General features: G+C 51.4%; 1 protein-coding gene and 1 long non-coding RNA gene across 2 annotated transcripts in view; one reads left to right on the plus strand and one right to left on the minus strand.

Annotated features, from left to right (window-relative positions):
- Positions 1-498: 498 nt before the first annotated feature.
- The window catches only part of ZNF579 (zinc finger protein 579), a 179,262-nt gene continuing 153,525 nt past the window's right edge, over positions 499-26,235 (minus strand). Inside the window, exons 2-5 of the mRNA XM_050771726.1 lie at positions 6,729-6,930; positions 5,959-6,106; positions 3,473-3,663; positions 499-977 (exon numbers count right to left, since the gene is read on the minus strand). Coding sequence (XP_050627683.1) covers positions 651-977; positions 3,473-3,663; positions 5,959-6,106; positions 6,729-6,731 — 669 coding nt within the window. The 5' untranslated portion in view covers positions 6,732-6,930 and the 3' untranslated portion in view covers positions 499-650. The remainder of the gene's footprint in view (positions 978-3,472; positions 3,664-5,958; positions 6,107-6,728; positions 6,931-26,235) is intronic.
- On the plus strand, positions 7,312-14,498 carry LOC126943278 (uncharacterized). The gene is made up of 3 exons (XR_007721726.1): positions 7,312-8,469; positions 9,370-9,476; positions 13,527-14,498. It is a non-coding gene; the product is annotated as an uncharacterized LOC126943278 (long non-coding RNA).

The following is a 26,235-nucleotide window of genomic DNA, read 5'->3' on the forward strand; positions in this document are numbered from 1 at the left end:
AATACACGTGGGAACAGGCTTTGCTGCCCACAAGGGAAAAACCAATCTTTAGCGCAAAACCTTTAGCGCAAAGCAGGATCAGATGATTCAAGGGGACTGAACCTTGACCCAGTCCAGAACCAGACAGACGAGGCGAGCCTCATGCCAGACTGCTCGCACCTGGCCATCCTGAGCAGGAATACCACTGCCATACCAACGTGTCCATTATTCTAGAGGGAGAAACATAGGGCAGTGCCACTCAGGCCACCAGGAGCAGCCTCCAGGTCCCCACCCCACTTTAGATTGGAAATCTGACTCCAAAGAGGGGTTGTGACTGCTCTACCCCCACAGAACAAAGAGGGGGACCCAATCCTCACACAGGAGGGCTGGTGAGCTAGATGGACCTACTGCTGCAGTCCGTGAGGCTTTATAAGTACCCAGGGCCTGTGCAGGGGAGCCAACCTCCCAGAGACACGTGGCAAATGCAGCGGTCCTGGGGCATTTGTGAGACACACAAGCTGCTTTTCCAACTTTATTTAGAAAAACAAATCCAGGTCCCAGTGCCCCCGTACCCTCCCCGACCCCAGCCATAATTTAAATAACTTAGAGACAGAGTTGGAGGGAGGGGACAGGAGAGGTTGGGGTCACGGCGGAAGGAGGAAGAGAGCCCACTACAGCCGCCGCAGCGCCCGCTTCTTGTCCGTCTTTTTCTTGGCCGCTAGCTTCTTATCGCGCTCGCCAGCATGCTTCTTGGCCATGGGACCCTCAGCCCCTCCAGGGCCCCCTGGGGCCCCAGGGTCGGTAGAGGAGGCTGCAGTGCCACTGGCCAGGGCCCGACCGGCTTCGGCCCTGCCGCTAGGCCCGCCGGCGCCCCCGTGGATCTCTGTGAGCAGCCGGGCCCGAGCCGCATACTCCTCGTAGTTCTCCAAGAGCAGGCGGCCCGCCTCCTCGTTGAGTGCAGACTCGGGGTTAGGGTGGATCAGCAGGCACTTGATGGTCTGTGGGAAGAGGCCCAGGGTCATGGAGGGTCGGGCAACCTACAGGGACCCCCAGGCCCCCACAAGAGGGTGGCCTCCGCTCTGGCTGTTCCTTCTGCTCCCAACTCAGCTGCAGATCCAGGCCCCACCTATGCTATGCTGCATCCTCCCTCATCTTTGCTCCCTGTCTCCCTCAGAGCCCACTTTCCTGTGACCTGCCTACAGTACATGTTCCCAAAAGGACACGATACTATAGGCCCAGTGGTTTGAAATGTCCCTAGTCCTCTGTGGAACTTGCGGGGTGATGGGGGAAAGGCCAAGGCCCCCTCTCAGGAGTCCACTACTTGTCTGAGCCCCAGACTTGAGTCCTATCACGGTTTTGAATTTGCCTCCGTGCAGTTCAGCATGACCTCAGAGGCCCTCTGGTTCAATGAGGCCTGGAGCCTGGACAGAGGGAAGAGACTTTCCAGGGCCTCAGGATGTGAGGAACTCACACCTGCGTGTTGGACTCTAAAGCTCCCCATCTTTCCAGATCCAGCATAAATCCTGACCTCTCACTGTCTTTAATCAGAAATCCCAAGTTCACAGCCTAAGACTCTAGATGGGTTGGACCATACACAAGAGGGCAAGACACGAGGACTGGTGGCCTGAGGTGCATTTCAAGGGTGGTCCAGAGATTCCTCTTAACACCCTTCATCAGCCCGTCCTGAGGGGTACATTGGAGTGCAGAGGTGTGACCGGCAGCCCCTGCTGGATCCTCTGAAGTGGGTCTGGGCAAACTGGCCACAGCAGTTTGTTCTCTGTGGCCACTATGACACACACACAGTACCTGCCTCAGCAGATGCTCAGCGGATATCACCGATGGTGACCAGGACGCAGGTTCCCACCCTAATTCTCATCACTGCACCCAAACTGCAGGTCTAGCTGCCCTTCTTGCGGCTCTCTTGCTGGCTGAGCCCCTGACAGGCCCAGATGTCGACCTAGCAGCAAGTAGGCCTGGAGCTCAGTGCCAATGTTCCCAGCAGCCTCCAATGACGCCCCAGGGGAAGGGAGGCGATGCACGTGGGAGGGAAAGGTTTGGGGTCTGTTTACCTTGGAGCTCAACCCTCTCCCTGTGCATGGCAGGAAACCCCAATTCCCCACCGTCTCTGCCAGGTGCCCCAGGGACTCATTAGAAATGTGGTTAATTTTTTTCAGCTTGTGGGAAGGGTGGGGAGGCAGCAGGCTGTAAGCAGCCTGTGGAGACCTTGGAGCACCAGCCTAGACCAGGATGCCTCCACCTCGGCAACACCGCAGCCAGGTCATTCCGTGTTATGGAGCCATCTCATGCACTGCAGGATTTGGGCAGCACCCTTGGCCTCCACCCACTAGATGCCAGTGGCACCCCCGAGTTGTGACAACCTTTTTGGTCTCCTGACTGCATAATACCCCTTCGGGGGCACAATCACCTCTGGCTGAGAAACACTGGTTTATGGGCCCTATCGCTATTAAAAAACCACTGAACTGATACTTTGGAACAGTGAGTTGTACGACATGTAAACTCAGCTTTAGCCTCTAATGAGACCCCATCTCTGCAAACCATACAAATATAAAATATAAAAACTAAGTATGGTGGTACATGCCTGTAATACCAGCCATTCAGGAAGCTGAGGCAGGAAGATCACCTGAGCCCAGGAATTCAAGGCTACAGTGAGCTATGATTGCGCCACTGCACTCCAGCCTGGGCAACAAACAGCCTGTATCTTTAAAAAAAAAAAAGGAAGGAAGGAAGAAGGAAAGAAAAGCTTCTAACTAGACCCTTGACTTCCACCTTTCAGAAAACTGTCCTACAGGCTAGGCGCAGTGGCTGGCTCCTGTAAGCCCAGCACTTTGGGAGGCTGAGGTGGGAGGATCACTTGAGTTCAGGGGTTCGACACCAGCCTGGGTAACAAAAGAGACCCCATCCCTGTTTTATCTTTTATTTTATTTTATTTATTTTTTGAGACAGAGTCTCACTCTGTCGCTCAGGCTGGAGTACGGTGGCGCGATCTTGGCTCACTGCAATCTCCACCTCCCAGGCTCAAGCAATTCTCCTGCCTCAGCCTCCTGAGTAGCTGGGACTACAGGCGCACGCCATCACGCCCGGCTAAATTTTGTATTTTTAGTAGAGACGGGGGTTTCACCATGTTGGCCAGGCTGGTCTTGAACTCCTGACCTCAGGTGATCCACTGCACCTGGCCTACCCTATCCTTGTTTTTAAAAAGAAAGAGAGAGAAGAGAAAAACCATCCTACAATACAAACTGACCACTCGTTGTATAGCAAGGTGCCCTTGGGCACTTCTCAACAGCACTTGGTGTCCTGGGTCTGGCACTGTCCATCTTTCCAGAAAGCTAGCAACCTGGATTTTTATGTGGAAACCTTCAACCACTTCAGAGTTGATTCAGCAAAACTAAACAAAGTGCTATGGCTGAGACACCAGTGGACCTCCAGAGTCAGGAGGCAGGAGGCCCAGCCCCAGCCCCAGCCCAGAACTCACCAGCAGTACGTGTCGGATGCCCAGCTCAGCCGTCCAGTCCCTCTTGAGCACGTTGACGCAGATCTCGCCATTGGCGCCCACATTCGGGTGGAAGATCTTGGTCAGGAAGTAGCCCTTGGGTGGGGAGGCAGGGAAGTCCTTCCCCAGCAGGAGTTTCATGCGGAACAGACCTCCAGCATATGGGGTCCCCTCTGGAGTGGAGGGAGGGGCACAGGGTCAGGGCACTCAGGACTCCCAAGGCACCTCAACACCCCAAAGTCCAGTCTCCACGGTCCGGCTGTGACGCAGGTGGATGCCCTGCCAGCTCTGTCATCAGACGGGAGAATTCTTTTTTTCTTTTTTTTGAAATAGGGTCTCTTGTGTCACCCAGGCTGGACTGCAGTGGCACAATCTCAGTTCATTGCTGCCTGCAATTCCTGGGCTCAGGTGTTCCTCCCATCTCAGCCTGCCAAGTAGCTGGGACTACAGGCGTGCCACCAGGCCTGGAGGGTCTCACTATGTTGCCCAAGCTGGTCTTGCACTCCTAGGCTCAAGCAATTTGTTCCCCTCAGCCTCCCAAAGTGCTGGGATTGCAGGCGGGAACCACTACACTCAGTCAGGCTGCAGAATTCTTAAGAGCAAGAGGCTGGGCGTGGTGGCTCATGCCTGTAATCCCAGCACTTTGGGAGGCTGAGGCGGGCAGATCAACTGAGGTCGGGAGATCAAGACCAGCCTGACCAACATGGAGAAACCCTGTCTCTACTAAAAATAGAAAATTAGTCAGGCATGGTGGTGCATGCCTGTAATCCCAGCTACTCGGAAGGCTGAGGCAGAAGAATCCCTTGAAACCGGGAGGCGGAGGTTGCAATGAGCCGAGATTGCACCATTGCACTCCAGCCTGGGCAACAAGAGTGAAACTCTGTCTAAAAGAAAAAAAGCCAAGCGCGGTGGCTCACGCCTGTAATCCTAGCACTTTGGGAGGCTGAGGCGGGCAGATCACAAGGTCAGGAGTTCGAGACCAGCCTGGCCACCATGGTGAAATCCCGTCTCTACTAAAACCACAATTAGCTGGGCGTGGTGGTGCACACCTGTGATCCCAGCTACTCGGGAGGCTGAGGCAGGAGAATTGCTTGAACCCAGGACGTGGAGGTTGCAATGAGCAGAGATTGCGCATGGCACTCCAGCCTGGGTGACAGAGCAAGACGCCGTTTCGAGGAAAACAAAACAAAACAAAACAAAAAAAAAACAAGAAAGGCTGGGTTCCTAGGGGGCCACAGGACCTCCCCCAGAACCTCAGAGATGATGCTCATCTTGCAGCCCCCACCTGTGTCACTATCAAGCTCTGTCTACACTCCCCTGGATACCCTTTCTCAGCCCAAGTGACCACTCCAGTCACAGGCCCTTCCCAGGTGGCAGGGACCCGAGTACACACTTATCTTCCTATAAGATGCCCACTTATATGCCTTTCAGATCAAGGATCCAACTGTGTCAACTCCAGTCTCCCACCTCAGTCAACACTTCTCCCGCTCACCCACTTGCATGGGTCAAAATACTGTCCCTCTGCTAGCCCATCAGCAGTCTCAGCATGGCCCACTAGGTCCTCCTCTGAATCTCATCCCATTTCCAAGGCTGGCTTCCTGGCTGGCCTCTGAGTCCTTCCCCCTGCCAGGCCGGCTCTCCTCACTATAGTCAGATAGGAACTTGGGAGGGATCTGTCACACCCATGCTTTAAACCTTCCACCAGCTTCCTCTACAAACTCCTTGCAGGGGCCTAGAAGCCCTAAAAGACCTCAGCAGCTTCACCATCAACTTTCTTCATGTGTTTTTACCACGCACCCAGCTCCACCTGCCCCAGGGCCTTCCTGGGAGCCTTCCCATTCTCATGATCCTGTGCCCCCTGCAGCAAGGCATGAAGGGCCCTCAACTGTCACCACTTTCAGGTCTGCCCTGACCACCTACCACCGTCACCACAGCGGACTAGACTGTTCCTTCACACTTCACAGGCTCTGCTCAAATCCCGACTTTGTAGGCATTCTGGTGATAACAGAGATGTAGCTTGCATGAAACAGAATTCTAAATCACTCTGCAAAGCCTGTGGGTATTTATGACCTGTCTCCCCACGATCTGCATCTCCTTGTTTCCTCAGCCCTGACACTCACAGCAGGATGGAGTTTGAGATCATTTGGCCCACCCTCCCAGGCCCTTGCTGACACCATTCCCACCACCTGGAACTCTCTTCCCATTCCTACTTAATTCCTACCCACCCGCAGGTCCAGGGAAGCCTTGCTTCAAATCTAGAGTACCGTCCCATGATATACTAACTCAGAGACCAGGTATTTCTCAACTCTTACGGGAAAAAAGTACTTGATTGTCATTTGTGGCGTCCTGCCCTGTCCACAACTGCATCCCCAGCACCTGACACAAGGCCAGCCTGTAACAGGTACTTCCCGGTGGGGGTGATGGAGGATCTAAGCAGCAGCCCCTTCCCTCTTTCCTTCCAAACTCACCAGGGCCCTCGATGGTGACCTGGAGGTCGGTGAGGTCCTCCTCGTTGGGAAAGACCTTGATGCCATCGGGTGGGTCTGCGGTCAGTGTCGTCACCTCCTTATACACCAGGCGGATGATGTGCGGGGGCAGGTTCTCCACGTTGGAGTTCTGGGCACGGATGGGAGAGCAGGGTGAGCGGGTGTTAAGAGCTGGGCTTCCCTCAGGGCCTAAAGATGCAGAGACTGCCCAAGTCTTGACTCAGTGGCCCCCGGCTGTCAATCACCCTTGAACTCCCAGACCCTCACCCAGAATGCTTCAGGCCACCAGCCCAGGCAGAGTTTCCAACAGAAATGGGGGCGGGTTCCCGCGGGGGGACTTGCACATAACTCCACCCACCCCAGAAACCCCCAAAGCCCGCTCCTAACCCTGCTTGGGCCCCAGTGGTTCCATGTAGGCCAGAGATCTACTCTCTCCTCCTTATCCACTAATTTTTGGTTAGAGCATCCTTGAAACCCCGGCTCAGGTCTGGAGATGGCGGCGGGGCGTCCTTGCTCCTGGTAACACCCATGGGCGGGCCGCAAAGCGCCCGGAGCCCTCGCCGCCAGGGAGACTGGGGGCCGCCCGAGCTCCTGCTCTGCCTGCAGGAAGGCCCTCGGGCCCATCCCGGGTCAGGGACCCCCAGGCTGGCCCTCAAATCCCTCAAGGCCGCCCATCGTGAGGCCCCTGAGACTCCACCTCCTCCCTCAGGGACACCCCGACCACCCTCTTGGGCCTCACCGTCCGCGCTTACCATGGCTGCGGCAGGCCGGGGGCGGGTCCCCCCGGCCCCCTTCCTGCGTTCTTCGGTCCGCCGGCCGGGGCGGGGGGCCCAACTGCTGCCGCTGCGGCCCTGGAGAGGCCCCGGCGGCCCCGCTCCGCTCCCCGCTGCCTCCGACGTCCGCCGCGAAGAGCCTTCACCAATCCGCCGCCCCGGTGCCCGGCAGCACTGAGCCGACCGCGCGCGCACCACGGCCTCTTTATAAGCCGCCCGCAGGCCACGCCCTCCGCGGCCTCTCAGCCCCCGAGCCTCAACCGTGACGTCAGCGCGCACGTTCCTTGGTGTTCGACGCGCTCGCTCCCTTCCCCGCAAACTATGGTCAGAAGCTAGGGAAGTGGCGGAGAGGGCTGGGTAGCGGGCCGGCCAATGGGGGCCCGCGGGGGTCGGGGAGGGTTCTCAAAGAACGGAGAGGCTGAAAAGGGGAAGTAGAGAGGCAGGGGACGGGGAAGGCGACGCGGCCGCTGATTGGGCCGTTTGAATGAGACGCCGCCACGGCCCAGCCTACGCGCGCGCGCGCGCGCCCTGACGCCGAGGAAGTCGCGCACGCGACTAACGGTCTTCCTGGAGGCTGGAGCGTGGCGAGAAGAGGCGGGACTCGGGGTTTTAAACGCGTGATAGAAGGCCCTGGGGCCAATAGGGATACACCTTCCTGACTGGTGGGTCACGAGACTCTCATGGGCCAATGGCTGACAGACCGGTCAGAGGGCGGGCAGGAATGGATAGCGACCAATACAGACCCAGTTTCGTGCAGGTCAAACCGCTCCCAGCCAACGAAATCCGCTGATTTTTTATACATGCAAATGAGGTGTGCGCTGCCGCCCGCGCCCCCTGTTCTGAACCGTGGTGGAGGTGGGCGCTGAAACTCCGGCTACATTTTTCTACGAGGCGCCATTTTGTGCTGGAAATGGTCTTGGGCCCATGTCCTGTATTGCGAGGGCTCAAAGATCAGTCAGAATGACCTTGAAGGCTTGGACAGCCTTGCCCTCCGTGTTTGACCCCGACCCCTGCCAGGCGTCATCGAAGACCCCAGCCTCAGTTTCCTTATGTGACAAATGGGCACTGGGATCCGTTGTGATGCGAGGGAAAGAAGTCAGAGAGTCCCAAGACGTTTATTCAGGGCACGGTTCTGCCTGTGCCTGACCCATGGCCTCCAGCCACACCCACCTTCTCTGGGACTCAGTTTCCCTCTCTAGGAAATGGACACATAGCTGCCTGGAAAGGGGACCGTCTCCAGCCCTCAGTGTCAGTAAAAACGTCACGCGGTTGCCTGAGAACGGTGCCAGAGCTCCTTGAGCAGGCCTTTTGGAGGTGCTTAGGAGGAGGGAATGTTGAAGTTGCCTCCCTTTGCTCATCTGTGCAGTGCGGTTGCAGTGCCCTCTTGGTGTCTCTGCCAGTCTGCGTCCACAGCTCTTCTTAGTTTCTTGGGCTTTTCAGCTGTGGATAAGAGCATTAACATCTGGGCCTAATTTGGCCACAGGTACCTGAAAAGACCCTCGGCTACCAGCTTCCCCTCATGGGGCCTCAGTTTCTGAAGAAGGAATAAGGAAGGTGTGAAAGAAATCTACATGGCCAAGGCCAGGCGTGGTAGCTCACGCCCGTAATCCCAGCACTTTGGGAGGCTGAGGCTGGCGGATCACTTGAGGTCAGGAGTTGGAGACCAGCCTCGCCAACATGGTGAAACCCCAACTGTACTAAAACTACAAAAATTAACCAGGTGTGTTGATGCAGCCCTGTAATCCCAGCTACTTGTGAGACTGAAATGGGAGAATCAGTTAGAAGCCGGGAAGTGGAGGTTGCAGTGAGCTGAGATCTTGCCACTGCACCCCAGCCTGGGCAACAGAGCAAGACCCCATCTCAAAAAACAAAACAAAAAACCTTCATGGTCGGGTACAGTGACTCACGCCTGTAATCCCAGCACTTTGGGAGGCCAAGGTAGGTGGATCACTTGAGCCCAGGAGTTTGAGATCAGCCTGGGCAACGTAGTGAGAGACCCCTGCCAATGTGTACAAAACAAAAAACAAAACCCAAAAAACCCCAAAACAACAGAAAAAACAGCTACAGCATAAAAAGTCATCATCATAACTAGTTTGTGGAGAAATGGCGGCTACAGGTGATCCCTTCCTGCTCCTTCACCCCTGGTCCAATCTATACCAGTTCCCATTGATGTCATCTACTGAATCTCATCACTTCTCCCCATCCCCTATGCCACCAATCCTGCTTAGAGTCACCGTCATCCCATTTTGCCAATCAGCATTTTGCTGATCTTCAATTTTAGCCTGCTGGGTGTGGAGGATTCGAGCCCAATTCACAGACAAGGAAACTGAAGGAGCAGGAGGTAAAGTGACTTGCTCGGGGTACCCCAGCTGGGATAAGGCAAAGCTGGTGGCTAAAGTTGTCTTGATCTCAAAAATCTACCCAAAAGACATAACAATAATGATGCTAATACTAATAGTTATTATTTATTATTTGCTGTGTGCCAGACCCTGTTCTAGTTTCTTTACATGCTTGATGTCGTTTAATCCTCACAACAACCATGACGGGTGGATCTTATTAATTATTATGATCCCCCTCTGGACACCTGCATTTATTCAATACATTTGTTCTTCTTTATCAGCATCTACGCTATAGCTGGCAGGATGCTATGGGATACAGCAGAGAATAAAAGGGACAAAACCTCGACTTTCATGGATCCTACCTCCTGGTGCGGGAGCCAGATAGCAAGTAAGTCTATACCATCATGTCAGCAAGTGATAAAGACTGAAAAACAACCAGCAAGTGATAAAGATGAACAATCAATGGGAGGGGCAAGTTCGAGGGGGAGGGATGGGGCTGCCATTTTACCTTGACTGAGCAGGGAAAATCTGTCTGAGGAAAGGTCACTGGGGTTGTGGGAGGGTCTATGGGAAAAGTGTTTTGAGCAAAGGGAACAGCAGGTGCCAAGGAGATTGTGCCTGGTGCTTTTAGGGGACATTAGGAGGCCAGTGAGGCTGGGTTGGAGTGAGGCAGAGCAAGTAGAGGGATCTGAGGTCGGAGAGGTGAAGGGGTGCTGGTGGGCCTCCTAGGCCATGGTGAAAAGCATGTCTGTTTTTTGAGCAATGGGGAGGCATTGGTGGCTTTGAGCAGAGAATGACTCCATCAGACTTATGAACAGAAACAGGGAGGCCAATGAGGAGGTGATTACATTTGTTCAGGTGGGATGATGGTGGCTCCAAGCAGGATTGGTGGCATTAGGAATGGGGGGAAGTGATGAGATGATGTCAACAGGAACTGGTATAGATTGGACCTGGGGTGAGGGAGCAGGAGGGATCACCTGTACCCTAAATAATCGCCTGAAAACCAGGCTGGCAGACCTTTTCCAAAAAGGTTTTCCAATGCTGTGGTCCATTGGTCTCTGGTCCAACTCACTAAACTCTGCCTTTGTAGCTCCTGAAAAGAAAACTAATGGGTGTGTTTCCAAAAACAGGCAGTGGCCAAAGTAGGCCCTTGAGCTGTAGTTTGCTCCCAGCTTTCCACAAATCCCACATGCCCCACCCCAGCTGAAAACTCAAGAGTCCTCCTCCCCACTACATTTTGCATAAACCCCAGACTCCCCGAAAACCCAGAAGCCCTTGCACCATCTCCTGAGGCTCCTTTGCCTTTTTGTTTGTTTCTGGAATAGGCCAAGCTTTTTTTTTTTTGGTTTAAGACAGAGTCTCACTCTGTCACCCAGGCTGAAGTGCAGTGGCCCGATATCGGCTCACTGCAAGCTCCGCCTGCCAGGTTTACGCCATTCTTCTGCCTCAGCCTCCCAAGTAGCTGGGACTACAGGCACCTGCCATTATGCCTGGCTAATGTTTTTGTATTTTTAGTAGAGACGGGGTTTCACCGTGTTAGCCAGGATGGTCTCAATCTCCTGATCTCATGATCCGCCCATCTCGGCCTCCCAAAGGGCTGGGATTATAGGTGTGAGCCCCTGCGCCCGGCTGGAATAGGCCAAGCTTTTTACTCTGAGGACAGTTGGACAGGTAGTTCCCTGCGCCGGTCGTGCTTTTCCCCCCTCATTCTTCTCATCTCCTAGGTTTACCCTAACTCCTCACCCCTTCACAGCAGCTTCTCTCCTCTTTCCTCCCTTCCCATGCTTTCTTTGCTTCGTCCTCTTTGAACTTCATGGTCTATCAGGATTTGCAATTATTTGCCTGCTTGCCTGTTTGACTCTTCCCAACTAGAAGATTAGCCCCAGCAGAGCAGGGATCTTGTCCTCAGTCCCTAGTAGGGCGCCTGACAGACTGAATATGTTATACATTCAACTGGTATTTATTGAGCACCTACTATGTGCCAGGCACCAATCTGGGTGCTTGGGATTTATCAGAGACCAGATAGACAAAGATCTTTGCCCTTGGGATGCATCAGAGAACAGATAGACCAAGGGCTTACTGTAGTGAGGAAGACAGACCAAAAATAAAACATAATAAATAAGGAAAACATGGTCTTTTAGAAGGAACTACATGTTGTGGTAGGTAGGGAAAACTCTGTTAGCCATGTTTTCCCTCTGCCCTCATGCCACAATCATCAACTGATCTTCCACAAAACATACAAAAACATAAAATGGGGAAAGGACACCCTAGTCAATAAATGGTGCTGGGAAGCTGGCAAGCCACATGTAGAAAAATGAAACTGGATCCTCATTGCTCACCTTATATTAAGGTTGGTGCAAAAGAAATGGAGGTTTTTGCCATTATTTTAATATTTGCAAGCTATGCATCTGACAAAGGACTGATATCCAGAATTTCCAAGCAGCTCTAACAAATCAGCAAGAAAAAAAAAAAATGATCCAATGAAAAAGTAGGCAAAGGACATGAATAGACAATTCTTTCAACAGAAGGTATTACAAACAGCCCACAAACATATGAAAACTGCTCAGCATCACTCATTATCAGGCAAATGCGAATTAAAACTACAATAAGATAATACCTTACTCCTCTGAGAACAGCCATAATTAAAAAAATAAGGCCGGGTACAGTGACTCAAGCCTGTAATCCCAGCACTTTGGGAGGCCGAGATGGGTGGATCACGAGGTCGAGAGATCGAGACCATCCTGGCTAACACGGTGAAATCCCATCTCTACTAAAAAAATACAAAAAAAAACCAAACCAAAACAAAACAAAAAACTAGCCAGGCGTGGTGGCAGGCACCTGTAGTCCCAGCTACTCAGGAGGCTGAGGCAAGAGAATGGCGTGAACCTGGGAGGGAGAGCTTGCAGTGAGCCGAGATCCGGTCACTGCACTCCAGCCTGGGTGACAGAGCGAGACTCTGTCTCAAAAAATAATAATAATAAAAAAAAAAATAGATGTTAGCATGGATGTGGTAAAAAGGGAACACTTTTATAGTGTTGGTGGGAACGTAAACTAGTCCAACCACTGTGGAAACCAGTGTGGGGATTCCTCAAAGAACTAAAAGTAGATCTGCCATTCGATCCAGCAATCCCACTACTGGGTATCTACCCAGAGGAAAAGAAGTCATTCTATGCAAAAGACACATACACGTGCATGTTTATAGAAGCACAGTTTGCATTTGCAAAAACACGGAACCAATCTAAATGCCCATCGTCACCCAACGAGTGGATAAAGAAAATATGGTAGATATACACCATGGAATACTACTCAGCCATAAAACAGAATGAAATAATGGCATTCGCAGCAACTTGGATGGCTATTATTATTATTATTATTTTCTTTTTTTGAGATGGAGTCTCACACTGTCACCCAGGCTGGAGTGCATGGTGCGATCTCAGCTCACTGCAACCTCCACCTCCTAGGTTCAAGCGATTCTCCTGCCTCAGCCTCCCGAGTAGCTGGGATTACAGGCGCCCACCACCACGCCTAGCTAATTTTTTGTATTTTTAGTAGAGACGTGGTTTCACCATGTTAACCAGGCTGGTCTCGAAATCCTGACCTCTTGATTTGCCCGCCTCAGCCTCCCAAAGTGCTGGGATTACAGGCATGAGCCACTGCGCCTGGTCCTGAAGGCCATTATTCTAAGTGAAGTAACTCAGGAATGGAAAACTAAATACCCTATGTTCTCACTTACAAGTGGGAGCTAAGCTCTGAGGACAGAAAGACATAAGAATGATACAATTGGGCAGGCCACTGTGGCTCACGCCTGTAGTAATCCCAACACTTTGGGAGGCCAAGGCAGGCAGATCACTTGTGGTCAGGAGTTTGAGACCAGCCTGGCCAACATGGTGAAACCCCGTCTCTACTGAAAATACAAAAATTAGCCATACATGTTGGTGGGCACCTGTAATCCCAGCTACTCGGGAGGCTGAGGCAGGATAATCACCTTAACTTGAGAGATGGAGGTTGCAGTGAGCCAAGATTGCGCCACTGCACTCCAACCTGGGCCACAGAGCAAGATTCCATCTCAAAAAAAAAAAAAAAAAAAATTCAGTGGACTTTGGGGACTGGAGGGTAAGGTTGGGAGGGGGTGAGGGATAAAAGACTACATACTGGATACAGTGTACACTGCGCAGGTGATGGGTGCACCAAAATGTCCAAAATCACCACCGAAGAACTTGTCCATGTGACCAAAAACCACCTGTATCTCCAAAACTATTGAAATATAAACAATTAAAATTGTAGTGATGGTTGCAGAACTTTGTGGATATATACTAAAAACCATTGACTTATGTAGTTTAAATGGGTGAATTCTATAATATATGAATTATATCTCAAGCTTTTTTTTAAATTTTTTCTTTTCTTTTTTTTTTTTTTTTTTTTTTTTTTTTTGAGACAGGGTCTTATTCTGTCATCCAGGCTGTGGCACAGTGACGTGATCTCATCTCACTGCAACCTCCATCTCCCAGGCTCAAGCAATCCTCGAACCTCAGCCTCACAAGTAGCTGGGACTACAAGGGTGCACCAACACGCTAGGCTAATTTTTGTGCTTTTTGTAGAGATTGGTTTTCTCCCTGTTGCCCATGCTGGTCTCAAACTCCTGGTCTCAAGCAATCCACCTGCCTCAGCCTCCCAAAGTGCTGGGATTACAGGTATGAGCCACTGCACCTGGCCTAAGCAATTTTTTTTTTTTTTGGTAAGAATTTAAACAATTACTGTGATGGGGGAAACTCAAAGAAAGTCAGAGGGCTGGGAGAAAGAGAGAGATCTGAGGGACAGTGTTCCAAGCTGGGAGAGGTGACCAGGAAGGGCTAGACTCTGCAGACTCCAGAGGGCCACCGTGAAGAGTCTGGGTGAGCTCTAGGGAGCTATTGAAGAGTTTTGGGCAGAGGAATGACTGGATTTGGTGTTCATATTGGGACGGTAGCTCAGGGCTGCTGGTAGAGACTGGGCTGGAGGGTCCAGAGTGGAAGCAGAAAATCCAGCAGCAAGTGAACTGTGGCTTGGCGAGGGTGGTGGCCTTCTGGGGAAGGAGTGGAGAGAAGGGAGCAGATGTGAGAACTAATCAGGAGGTGGTCGAATGATGGGCAGCCTTCCAAATCCTTTGGGAGACAGGAATTGTCAGAGGATGGGATTCGGAAGGGGTGCCCTTTCTTTGCTAAGTACTAGTAACCCATGAACTCGCTTTTGTTCAGGTCCGGTCGTGGTGGCTCATGCCTGTAATCCCAGCACTTTGGGAGGCCTAGGCGGGTGGATCACCTGAGGTCAGGAGTTCAAGACCGGCCTGGCCAACAAGGTGAAACCCTGTTTCTACTAAAAATACAAAAATTAGCCGGGCATGGTGGTACACGCCTGTGATCCCAGATACTCAGGACGCCGAGGCAGGAAACTCCCTTGAATCTGGGAGGCGGAGGTTGCAGTGAGCTGAGATCACGCCACTGCATTCCAGCCTGGGCAGCAGAGTGAGACTGTGTCTCAAAAGAATTTACTTTTGTTCAGTGAAACCTAAATTGTCCCTTTGGTTTGAATTCTAGCTTCAGAGATTAATCTTCATTTCTGTCCATCTGTATTAGATTACAAAAGAAATATGTGTTTGGAGGGAAATCCACAGAGTTACTGAGGCATGGCAAATGAAGGCTGGAGGTGCTCCTCTAGCCCTCCTTCCCCTCCTCCCCTCCATGTCCACACTTCTTTCCCCAGCACTTCCAGTCCACATTGATCAGTAGCCTTCAATTAAACTGCTGCACAGCAAGTGTCCTCAATACAATCAATTACAGAGCAGGTGCAGTGGCTCACGCTTGCAATCCTAGTACTGTGGGAGGCCTCAGAGAGAAGATCATTTGAACCCAAGAGTTGAAGACCAGCCTGGGCAACATAGGGCGACCTTGTCTTTATTAAAAAAAAAAATGAGAAATTAAATTTATTTATTTTATTTTATTTTATTTTATTTATTTTTTTGAGATGGCGTCTCACTCTGTCGCCCAGGCTGGAGTGCAGTGGTGCTTCTGTGCCCCCTTCTTCTTCTTTTTTTTTTTTTTTTTTTTTTTGAGACAGGGTCTCGCTCTGTCGCCCAGGCTGGAGTGCAGTGGTGCGATCTCGGCTCACTGCAAGCTCCGCCTCCCGGGTTTACGCCATTCTCCTGCCTCAGCCTCCCAAGTAGCTGGGACTACAGGTGCTGCCACCTTGCCTGGCTAATTTTTTGTATTTTTTAGTAGAGACGGGGTTTCACCGTGTTAGCCAGGATGGTCTCGATCTCCTGACCTCATGATCCACCCATCTCGGCCTCCCAAAGTGCTGGGATTACAGGCTTGAGCCACCGTGCCCGGCCCCTATTTTATTTTATTTTATTTCATTTTATTTTATTTAGAGAGAGTCTCACCGTGTTGCCCAGGCTGGAGTGCAATGACGTGATCTGGGCTCACTGCAACCTCCGCCTCCCAGGTTCAAGCAATTCTCCTGCCTCAGCCTCCCAAGTAACTGGGATTATAGGCGTGCGCTGCCACGCCCAGCTAATTTTTGTATTTTTAGTAGAGACAGGGTTTCACCATGATTCCCAAGATGTGACTTGCTCCTTTAACTTATATTTATTTAGCACGGGATACACACCGGGCACTGTTCTGGGTGCTTGGGACACGTCCGAGAACAAGATAGGAAGCAAAATCCCTGCCCTTCTAGGGCTTCCATTCCAGTGGGGAGACTAAAAGTCTGCCTGGGACGAGTGGCAGCCCAGGATGCAGGCCTTCGCCTGCTCACACTGGGAAAGTCCTGGGCTAATAGGTAAGTCAAGTTGGTGGTTTTAAAAGATATTGGCAATGCACAGTGGCTCATGCCTGCAATCCCAGCACTTTGGGAGGCTAAGGCGGGAGGATCACTTGAGCTCAAGAGTTTGAGATCAGCCTGGGCAACATAGCAGGACCCTGTGTCTACAAAAAATTTAAAAATTAGCTAGGAGTGGTGGCACATGCCTATAGTCCTAGCTCCTTGGGAGGATTGAGGCAGAAGGATTGCTTGAGCCCAGGAGGTTGAGGCTGCTGTGAGCTGTGATCACGCTATGGCGTTCCAGCCTGGGTAACCCTGTCTGAAAAGTAGAATAAAGATATTAATTGCTATAAATATTAGTGTAGGCTAAGGAGGTTCAGGAATGTTGTGGCGGGGGAAAGTTTTTTTTTTTTTTTTGACGGAGTCTTGCTCTTTTGCCCAGGCTGGAGTGTGGTGGTGTGGACTCGGCTCACTGCAACCTCTTCCTCCCAGGTTCAAGCGATTCTTCTGTCTCAGCCTCCCGAGTAGCTGGGACTACAGGTGGGCACCACCATGCCCGGCTAATTTCTGTATTTTTAGTAGAGATGGGGTTTTACTATGTTGGCCAGGCTGGTCTTGAACTCCTGACCTCATGATCCTGCCACCTCGGCCTCCCAAAGTGCTGGGATTACAGGCGTGAGCCACCATGCCCGGTGTGGGGGTACAGTTTTCTTTTTTTGAGACGGAGTCTCACCCTGTTGCCCAGGCTGGAGTGCAGTGGCATGATCTCGGCTCCCTGCAACCTCTGCCTCCCAGGTTCAAGCGATTCTTCTGCCTCAGCCTCCAGTAGCTGGGATTACAGGCGTGCACCACCACACCTGGCTAATTTTTTGTATGTTTAATAGAGACAGGGTTTCACCATGTTGCCCAGGCTGGTCTTGAACTCCTGACCTCGTGATCCGCCCGCCTCGGCCTCCCAAAGCGTTGGGATTACAGGCGTGAGCCACTGCACCCAGCCAAGGGGGACAGTTTTAAATAGGGTAGAACTAATTTTACTAGAGAAGGTAACATCTGAATAAAGATTTAAAGGAAGTGGCCGGGCACAGTGGCTCATGCCTGTAAACCCAGATCCCAGTACTTTGGGGAGCTGAAGTGGGCGGGTCACTTGAAGACAGGAGTTTGAGACCAGCCTGGCCAACATGGTGAAACCTCGTCTTTACTAAAAATACAAAAATCAGCAGGGCGTGGTGATTCATGCCTGTAGTCCCAGCTACTTGGGAGACCGAGGCAGGAGAATCACTTGAACCCGGGAAGCGGAGGTGGAGGTGGTAGTGAGCTGAGATCATGCCACTGCACTTTAGCCTGGGTGACAGCAAGACTTTGTTTAAAATAATAATAATTTAAAGGAAGTAAGAGAGCAAGTTTTGTGGGAATCCAGAGAAAGGCCATTTCAGGCAGAGGAAACTGCCAGTGTCCAAGTCCCCTCACAGGAGTGAGCCTGCAGATGAGCAGTCTTCAAAAGATTCAGCATCATGGGCAAGTCAAGGGTGTCCCGGCTTTTATTTGCGTCTCCTTTCTTCCCTGTGAGGTTGAGCATCCTTTCCTGAGGTTCTGAGTCTGCTGGTCTGTGGTTGGTAGCAGGTTCTCTGCTCCTTAGTGCCTGAATACTTCTGAGCAGACACTTGTGACCTTCCCAGCTTGAGGTGTGTGCACACGCTGGGGTAGGTAATTGACAAGAACTACTTTCCTCCGTGCCTCTGGAGCTGAAGTTGGAACTCTCCTGGGTGGGAGAGGCCCTTAGCAATGCGAAAATAGGCCCTTAAGTGGCTCGGGTGCTCCCTCTAGTGACAGACACGCCAGTCATTAAATGCATTGCCCGGGTCAGTCCTGCTTCGCAAATCCCCGAGCACAAGGCCGAGACTTCTTGAGTGCACTGGGAGTTTCCTGTAATGACTGCACAACCGACACTGGTGATGCACACGAAGCTTAAACGGAGAAATGCCCGGTGCTGGGGAGGGTGGGAGCACACGGACATCTTCACATACGTGGACTTGGCACAGGTCTGCTGAGTTGTAGTTGGCATTGTCTAGCAAAAGTCCTCAAAATGCACCTGTCACTCACCTTCTGAGAGCTCATCCTAAAGAAAATTTAAGGGAATGGCCAGGCGCAGTGGTCCACACCTGTAATCCCAGCACTTTGGGAGGCCGAGGCGGGCAGATAATGAGGCCAGGAGTTGGAGACCAGCCTGGCCAACATGGTGAAACCTTGTCTCTACTAAAAATACAAAAATTAGCCAGGCATGGTGGCACATGCCTGTAATCCCACCTACGCGGGAGGCTGAGGCAGGAGAATTGCTTGAATCAGGAAGGCGGAGGTTGCAGTGAGCCAAGATCATGCCACTGCACTCTAGCCTGAATGACAGAGCAAGACTCCATCTCGAAAAAAACAAAAATAGTTGATTCAGCCAAGATAATCATCAGTGGAGGCCAAAGCAGCAGGTGAAAGTTTGAGGAGAAAAAAGATAACTACATAGCATCAGCCTGTGTGTGGTGGCTCATGGCTGTAATCCCAGCACTTTGGGTAGCTGACACCTTGATCTCGGACTTCCAGCCTCCAGTACTGAGGAAATAGACTTCTGTTGTTGGCCGGGTGCAGTGGCTCACGCCTGTAATCCCAGCACTTTGGGAGTCTGAGGCAGGAGGATGGCTTGAGCCCAGAAGTTTAAGACCAGCCTGGGCAACACAGTGAGACGCCCATCTCTAATAAAAAACAATGCTTAAAAATTAGCCGGGCACGTTGGTGTGCACCTGTAATCCCAGCTATTCGGGAGGCTGAGGTGGGAGGATCACTTGTGCCCAGAAGGCTGAGGCTGCAGTGAGCCTCGTTTGAGCTCTGAGCACGTGAACACATGAGCCCTGAGCACGTGAACTCAGGAAGGATAAGAGCATGGGTTTCCTTCAGCCAAAGCGCTGAGACTCTGTTGTCACTTCTGTGGTTTTCCTCTCTCACACATGTAACCCAGATCTAATCATGAGGAAACATCAAATGCGCCTAAATGCAAAGGATATTCTATAAAATGGCCTACCTGGATTATTTAAAAAATCAGCATTAAGAAAGACAAAGACTGGGCTGGGCGTGGTGGCTGCCACCTGTAATCCCAGCACTTTGGGAGGCTGAGGCAGGAGGATCGCTTGAGCCCAGGAGTTCCAGCCTGGGTAACATAGTGAGACCCCCATCTCTTAAAAAAAAGTCTCTTTCATCTCTGCGTGAGTTGTGTGCAAGAATAAAAATTGAAAATACAAAAGAAAGACAAATAATGAGTAACTGTTTAAGATTGAAGGCAATTCAAGAAGCACAATAGCTGGATGCAGCACACAATCCTGGAGTGTCACAAACCGAAAGCTGCTCTGAAGGACGCTTGATGAAACTCAAACATGGACTTGGCCGATGTGAAATTCTCGAGTGTGTAATTATGCTGTGGATGTGTAAGAGAGCCTTGTTCTTCAGAATGGCCTCTGGGGCAAAGGGATGTGATGGACGCAGCTTACTCCCAAATGTCTCCGTAGAAAAAAACATGATCTTTTTTTTTTTTTTTTTTTTTTTTTTTTTTGAGACGGAGTCTTGCTCTGCTCTGTCGCCCAGGCTGGAGTGCAGTGGCGCAATCTCAGCTCACTGCAACCTCCACCTCCTGGGTTCAAGAGATTCTCCTGCCTCAGCCTCCCGAGTATCTGGGACTATAGGCACCCGCCACCACGCCCGGCTAATTTTTTGTATTTTTAGTAGAGGCGGGGTTTCACCATGTTAACCGGGATGGTCTTGATCTTCTGACCTCATGATCCGCCCGCCTTGGCCTCCCAAAATGCTGGGATTACAGGCGTGAGCCACTGCTCCTGGCATTTTTTTTTTTTTTTTTTTTTTGACGGAGTTTCGCTTTTGTTGCCCAGGCTGAAGTGCAATGGCGTGATTTTGGCTCACTGCAACCTCTGCCTCCTGGGTTCAAGTGATTCTCCTGCCTCAGCCTAGGGAGTAGCTGGGATTACAGGCGCGTGCCTATATCATGGCTGCACCATGCCCAGCTAATGTTTTGTATTTTTAGTAGAGATGGGGTTTCACCATGTTGGCCAGGCTGGTCTCGAACTCCTGACCTCAGGTGATCACCCTCCTCAGCCTCCCAAAGTGCTGGAATTACAGACCTGAGCCACCATGTCTGGCTTTTTTTTTTTTTTTTTTGAGACAGGTTCTGGCTTTGTGGTCCAGGCTGGAGTGCAGTGGTGTGATCTTGGCTGACTGCAACCTCCACCTCCTGGGCTCAAGTGATCCTCCCACCTCAGCCTCCTGAGTAGCTGAAACTACAGGTGCATGCCAACATGCCTGGCTAATTTTTTTGTATTTATTTTATTTTATTTTATTTTTTGTAGAGATGAGGTTTTACTATGTTGCCCAGTCTGGTCTCGAAGTCCTGAGCTTAAGCAATCCACCTGCCCCTGCCTCTCAAAGTGCTGGGATTACAGGCTTGAGCCACCGCGCCCGGCCCGAGATGCATATTTATAGAGAAAGAAAACCATACAGTGATGTTATATGGAAAGAAAGTCATACAGTGATGTCATATGGTGGTAACAAATGGTGAGTTGGTGAAAATGACGCAGAAGTTCTTTGACTGTTCTGTAAGTTTGAAATTATTTCAAAATATAAAGTCAAGCAAAGTGAAACGAAAAAGCCTGCACACAACATCTGGCATAGATTGGAGACGTTCCCAAGCCCACCCGTCAGATGCGGGTTAAGAATAGCTGCCGAGAGGCTGCCTTTATTGGCACGGTGGGGTTGCCAGTTGAGCGAGTGTTAGGTTACAAAGGCGAACTTCGGAGGCAGAATGCTCATGTCAGATCTTATCCTTGACTTGCCCGCCCCGCACACGGTGGGTGTGGAGCAGATTGCTCTTCTCTTGTGGAACACAAATGAAGCTGTTGGCTGGCATGCGGCGTCCATGAGGAGTGAAAATACATACGCGGAAGCACTGGAGTTCCGATTCAGAGTGGGAAGCTAATCACCCTCCGAGGGAGAGGAATGACACTCCAGTCGCCCATCTCGGCGCGCGCCTTGGCATATGCTTAGTGAGGGGAATGGCAGGCAAAGTCTGCACCATTTGCATTTAAATTACACTGTGGGAGGCTGAGGTAGGAGAATGCTCGAGGCCAGGAGTTCAAGACCAGCCTGGTCAGCATAGCCAGATTCCCATCTCTACATTTTTTTTAAATTCTTTTTTCTTTTTCTTTCTCTTCCTCGTCCTCTTCCGCTTTCCACTTCTGCTTCCGCTTCTATTTCTGCTGCTTCTGCTTCTGCTTTTTTCTTTTCTTTTCTTGTCTTTTCTTTTCTTTTCTTTATTTTCCCACTCTACCAGCCAGGCTGGAGTGCAGTGGCACGATCTCGGCGATCTCAGCGATCTTGGCTCACTGCAACCTCCTCCTCCTGAGTTCAAGTGATTCTCCTACTGCAGAATTTAAAAATTCTGTCAAAAAAAAAAAAAAAAAAAAAAAAAAAAAAAGTAGAGCCAGGCATGGTGGCTCACGCCTGTAATCCCAGCACTTTGGGAGTCCGAGGTGGGCAGATCTTCTGAGGTCAGGAGTTCGAGACCAGCCTGGTGAACATGATGAAACCTGGTCTCTACTAAAAATACAAAAATTAGCTGGGCATGGTGGCACAGGCCTGTAGTTCCAGGTACTCAGGAGGCTGAGATACGAGAATTGCTTGCATCCGGGAGGCAGAGGTTGCAGTGAGCTGAGATCACGCCATTGCACTCCAACCTGGGAGACAGGGCGAGACTCTATCTCAAAAAAAAAAAAGGACCAGTCACGGTGGCTCATGCCTGTAATCCCAGCACTTTGGGAGGCTGAGGCAGGTGGATCACAAGGTCAGGAGTTTGAGACCAGCCTGGTTAATATAGTGAAACCTCATCTCTACTAAAAATACAAAAATTAGCAAGGCATGGTGGTGCGTGCCTATAATACCAGCTACTGGGAGGCTGAGGCAGGAGAATCGCTTGAACCTGGGAGGCAGGGGTTGCAGTGAGCCGAGATCGCGCCACTGCACTTCAGCCTGGGTGACAGAGCGATACTCTGTCTCAAAAAACAAAACAAAATTAAAAAAGAAATAAAAGAGAAAAGAGGTTACAGAGCAGTCTATATATAGGAAGGCTGATTTGTAAAAAAAAAAAAAAAAAAAAAAAAAAAAGGAAATTTCTAGAAGAAAACATAGCTAATGCAAACAGCATTTGACTCTGAGCAGCAAGAAATCAGGAGATCTCCATTTTGCTCTCTCCTTGTTTCTCTGGATTTTCTAATTTTTTCCCCATTACAATCACTGTCATTGTCAGGGTGCATTTGGTTGCCAGGAACAGAAGCCAAGAGAGGTTTGTGGGAGAACTGAGGGACTTCCATGGATTCACTTGTTCCTCAAGAACAAGGACCTTGTTTGTGCCGTTCACTGTATTTTGTTGACTGAATTAGTGAACTGGCATAGCAGAAAATAAAATTCAACGGTGCCCCTTGGAGTCTCAAACTGGGGATGGGTAGTTGCTGCCTCGTGGTATTTTTCTACCTGTCTTTTGTGTGTGTCTCTCCAATTCTCTTTCCAGAGTGATGTGCCAACAAACCCTCAGATGCAAGGTGAAAGCCTGCAGCTTAGAGACAAACATTTAGTTGCATCTAGGGAGAATTTTCCTAAAGTTCATAAAATTGGTACATAGAGGAACCTCCCCTCTTGGCCAGAGTCTGCATCCAAGCACTAAGGCAAGGAGGCAACTCTAGTCCGCACTGCGCAAATGTTTTAATGCACTGGGTGGGAGAGGGAAGCAGGCAGGGAGAATGCTTCCTTTTCGTATTTTTTAGTTTTGAGACAGTCTTGCTCTGTCACCCCGGCTGGAGTGACGCGATCTCAGCTCACTGAAACCTCTGCCTCCCGGGTTCAAGTGATTCTCCTGCCTCAGCCTCCCAAATAGCTGGGACTACAGGTGCACGCCACCACGTCCAGCTGATTTTTATGTTTTTAATAGAGACAAGGTTTCACCACATTGTCCAGGCTCATCTCAAACTCCTGACCTCAAGTAATCCACCTGCCTTAGCCTCCCACAGTGCTGGGGTTACAGGCGTGAGCCACCACGCCTGGCTATTTTTTACTTTTGAGACAGGGTCTCGCTCTGTTGCCCAGGCTGGAGTGTAGTGGTGCAATCATAGCTCACTGTAGCCTCGAACTCCTGACCTCAGGCGATCCACCTTCCTCGGCCTCCCAAAGTGCTGGGATTATAGGCATGAGCCACCACACCTGGCCAATTTTTAAATTTTTAGAAGAGATGAGGTTGTGCTCTGTTGCCCAGGCTGATCTTGAACTCCTGGCCTCAACAATCCTCTCACCTCAGCCTCACAAAGTGCTAGGATTATGGTGGTGGGCCACCATGTCCAGTTGGAAAATGCTTCCTAATTAGCATAAAAATGGACACTTCAGTGGACAGCACCAGGCCACACCTCCTCTTACGGGCCGGATTATGTCTCTCAAAAAAGACGTTTGAGTCCAGTCCTGACGACCCTGTCCCTGTGGCCGTGACCTCGTTTGGAGAGAGGGTCTTTGCAGATGAACGAGGTAAGCTGAAGTTACCTGGGAGTCTCCTCATGGCTCCTCATCTAACATCGCCAGTGTCATCATAAAAAGGGGAGTTTGGGCCGGGCGCGGTGGCTCACGCCTGTAATCCCAGCAGTGTGGGAGGCCGATGTGGGCAGATCATGAGGTCAGGAGTTCAAGACCAGCCTGACCAATATGGTGAAACCCCATCTCTACTAAAAATACAAAAATTAGCTGGGTGTGGTGGCGCACACCTGTAGTCCCAGCTACTGGGGAGGCTAAGGCAGTAGACTCATTTGAACCCGGGAAGCAGAGGTTGCAGTGAGCTGAGATCGCGCCACTCCAGCCTGGGTGACAGAGAGAGACTCCATCTCAAAAAAAAAAACCCCAAAAAACAAAAAGTGGGGGGCGGCATTTTGATACAGAGACAGACACACACAGAGGGAAGACTATGTGAAGACAGGGAGAAGCGCAGCTACAAACCAAGGGATGCCTAAGGTACCAACCAAGCACCAGGCCTGAGAGAGAGGCCTGAGCAGATCCCCTCTTGAGGAAGAAGGAACCAGCCCTGCTGCCACCTCCTTTTTACTTTTTTTTTTTTTTTTTTCCGACAGAGTCTCATTATGTTGCCCAGGCTGGAGTGCAGTGATGGGATTTCAGTGCACTGCAACCTCTGCTTCCCAAGCTCAAGCAGTTCTCCTGCTTCAGCCTCCTGGTTAGCTGGAATTACAGTGCCCGCCACCACACCCAGATAACTTTTTTTTTTTGTATTTTTAGTAGAGATGGGGTTTTGCCATGTTGGCCAGGCTGATCTCAAACTCTTGACCTCAGGTGATCCGCCTGCCTCGGCTTCCCAACGTGCTGGGATTACAGGCGTGAGCCACCGCGCCTGGCCGGCTTGCCACCTCCTTGATGTTGGACTTCCGGCCTCCAGAACTGTGAGCCATAAGGTGTTTTTTTTGTTGTTGTCGTTTGTTTGTTTGTTTTTGAGATGGAGTCTCGCTCTGTCACCCGGGCTTGAGTGCAGTGGCGCGATCTTGTCTTACTGCAAGCTCTGCCTCCTGGATTCATGCCATTCTCCTGCCTCAGCCTCCGGAGTAGCTGGGACTACAGGCGCCCACCACCACGCCTGGCTAATTTATTTTTATTTTTATTTTTTTTATTTTTAGTAGAGATGGGGTTTCACCGTGTTAGCCAGGATGGTCTCGATCTCCTGACCTTGTGATCCGCCCATCTCGGCCTCCCAAAGTGCTGGGATTACAGGCGTGAACCACCGCGCCCGGCATGACAGAGGGCTTAGAACAAAACCCAGAACTTAGAAGCACCCTACAGTGCACCCCCACCTCCAGTCCCTGACCCCTCCTCTTGGTGGTGGGCCCTGGCCTGGGAACAAATGCTTAGAAGCCCATCCTTTGGCACATTGCCCACCTGCTACACCCAGCTACACGTTGGAGGCCAGGGGGCCTCCCCTGTGACCCACAAACATGGATGGAAATCCATCCTTTCTCCACAGTAAGCCTTGAGAACTTCGATCAGGAAAATGTCTATTTATTCCAAAAAATACCAAGTCACAGCTCCTCTGGCTTTCCTCACCAGGGAATCAGTTTGGGGAAGGGGCCAGTGTTGGAGAGGGGAGTGGAGAAAGGAAGGGAGGAGGAAGGAGGCAGAAGCTGTTGGAGGGTCTTCAGGTGTGGAACTATTTATCTTCTCCCTGTGAACCGCCCCCTCCCATGCTCCCCCAGCCAGAAAGGGAGATGCCTGTGTGTGTGTGTGCGCGTGTTTGTGCGTGCTTGTGTATGCATGGATTTGTGTGCATTTGCATGTGTTGGGGCAGATGACAACGTCCCAGCTCAGGACACGTGGAGGGGAATTGTCAGTACACACCGGCTCCCACCCCTCAAGACTTCTCCCCTCTATGGCTTATTTGAGGTCAGATCAAGGCCCCAGGGTCAGGCAGCCTGTGCCACCTGAATGGGGACAGGGCTGGGGGCGGGATTCCTGGAATCCAGGCTGGCCTAGAGCTAGTGGAGGGGGATACAAAAGCTGAAAGGCCCGAACCCCCAAATCCTGGCGGCTGGAGAAAGCTGAGTGTTCCACGGAGGTGTGGAGCAGAGGGGAGGGGACTGGGTGGGGGCTGCGAGGGGGTGGGCGCTCAAGCTGGCTCCTTTCTGGGGAAGTCACAGTCGGCCTGAGCGGTGTCGGGCTGGGGAGGCCCCGGAAGGGATGGGAGAAGCTCCTCAGAGCAGCTAGAAGCTGTGGGGTTGAACTGGCACCAGGGCCTAGGTAGATTTGGGTAACCGCCCCGTTTCCTCAGTGTGCTGTTTCCTCGCTGTGGTGTGAGCCAAGGGCCAGCTCTCTGCCCCAAGCTCCTGACAAGAAGGAGGGTGAGGTGCCAATGTTTGCGGGGAGACATAAGAGGGAGGGGGACGGCCCAGGGGAGGAAGAAGAGACCCCCCCCACCTTGCCCTAGGGGCTGGGGGAGGGGCGTGTAGCCCTTTAAGAGTGGGGGAATGGCCGCCCCCGCAACATGGCTATGTACAAAGAGAATTGAGGGCAGATTGTGCAGTGGGTGCTGGGGACTTCCTGCCGCCCCTGGAGGCTCCCCCGGTGTTAGGGTGTTAGGGAGGGAGGTGAGGGAGCACCCCTGGCCCCTGCAGATGTGCTGGCAGGGACCGTTGCTCTCCAGCGTCCCTGCTGCAGGATGTGGCCAGCAGAAGACAGCCCTGAAGGCCCCAGGTTGGTCACCAGCTTTGGCCCAT

Source organism: Macaca thibetana, chromosome 19, assembly GCF_024542745.1.
Source record: "Macaca thibetana thibetana isolate TM-01 chromosome 19, ASM2454274v1, whole genome shotgun sequence".
NCBI lineage: Eukaryota > Metazoa > Chordata > Mammalia > Primates > Cercopithecidae > Macaca > Macaca thibetana.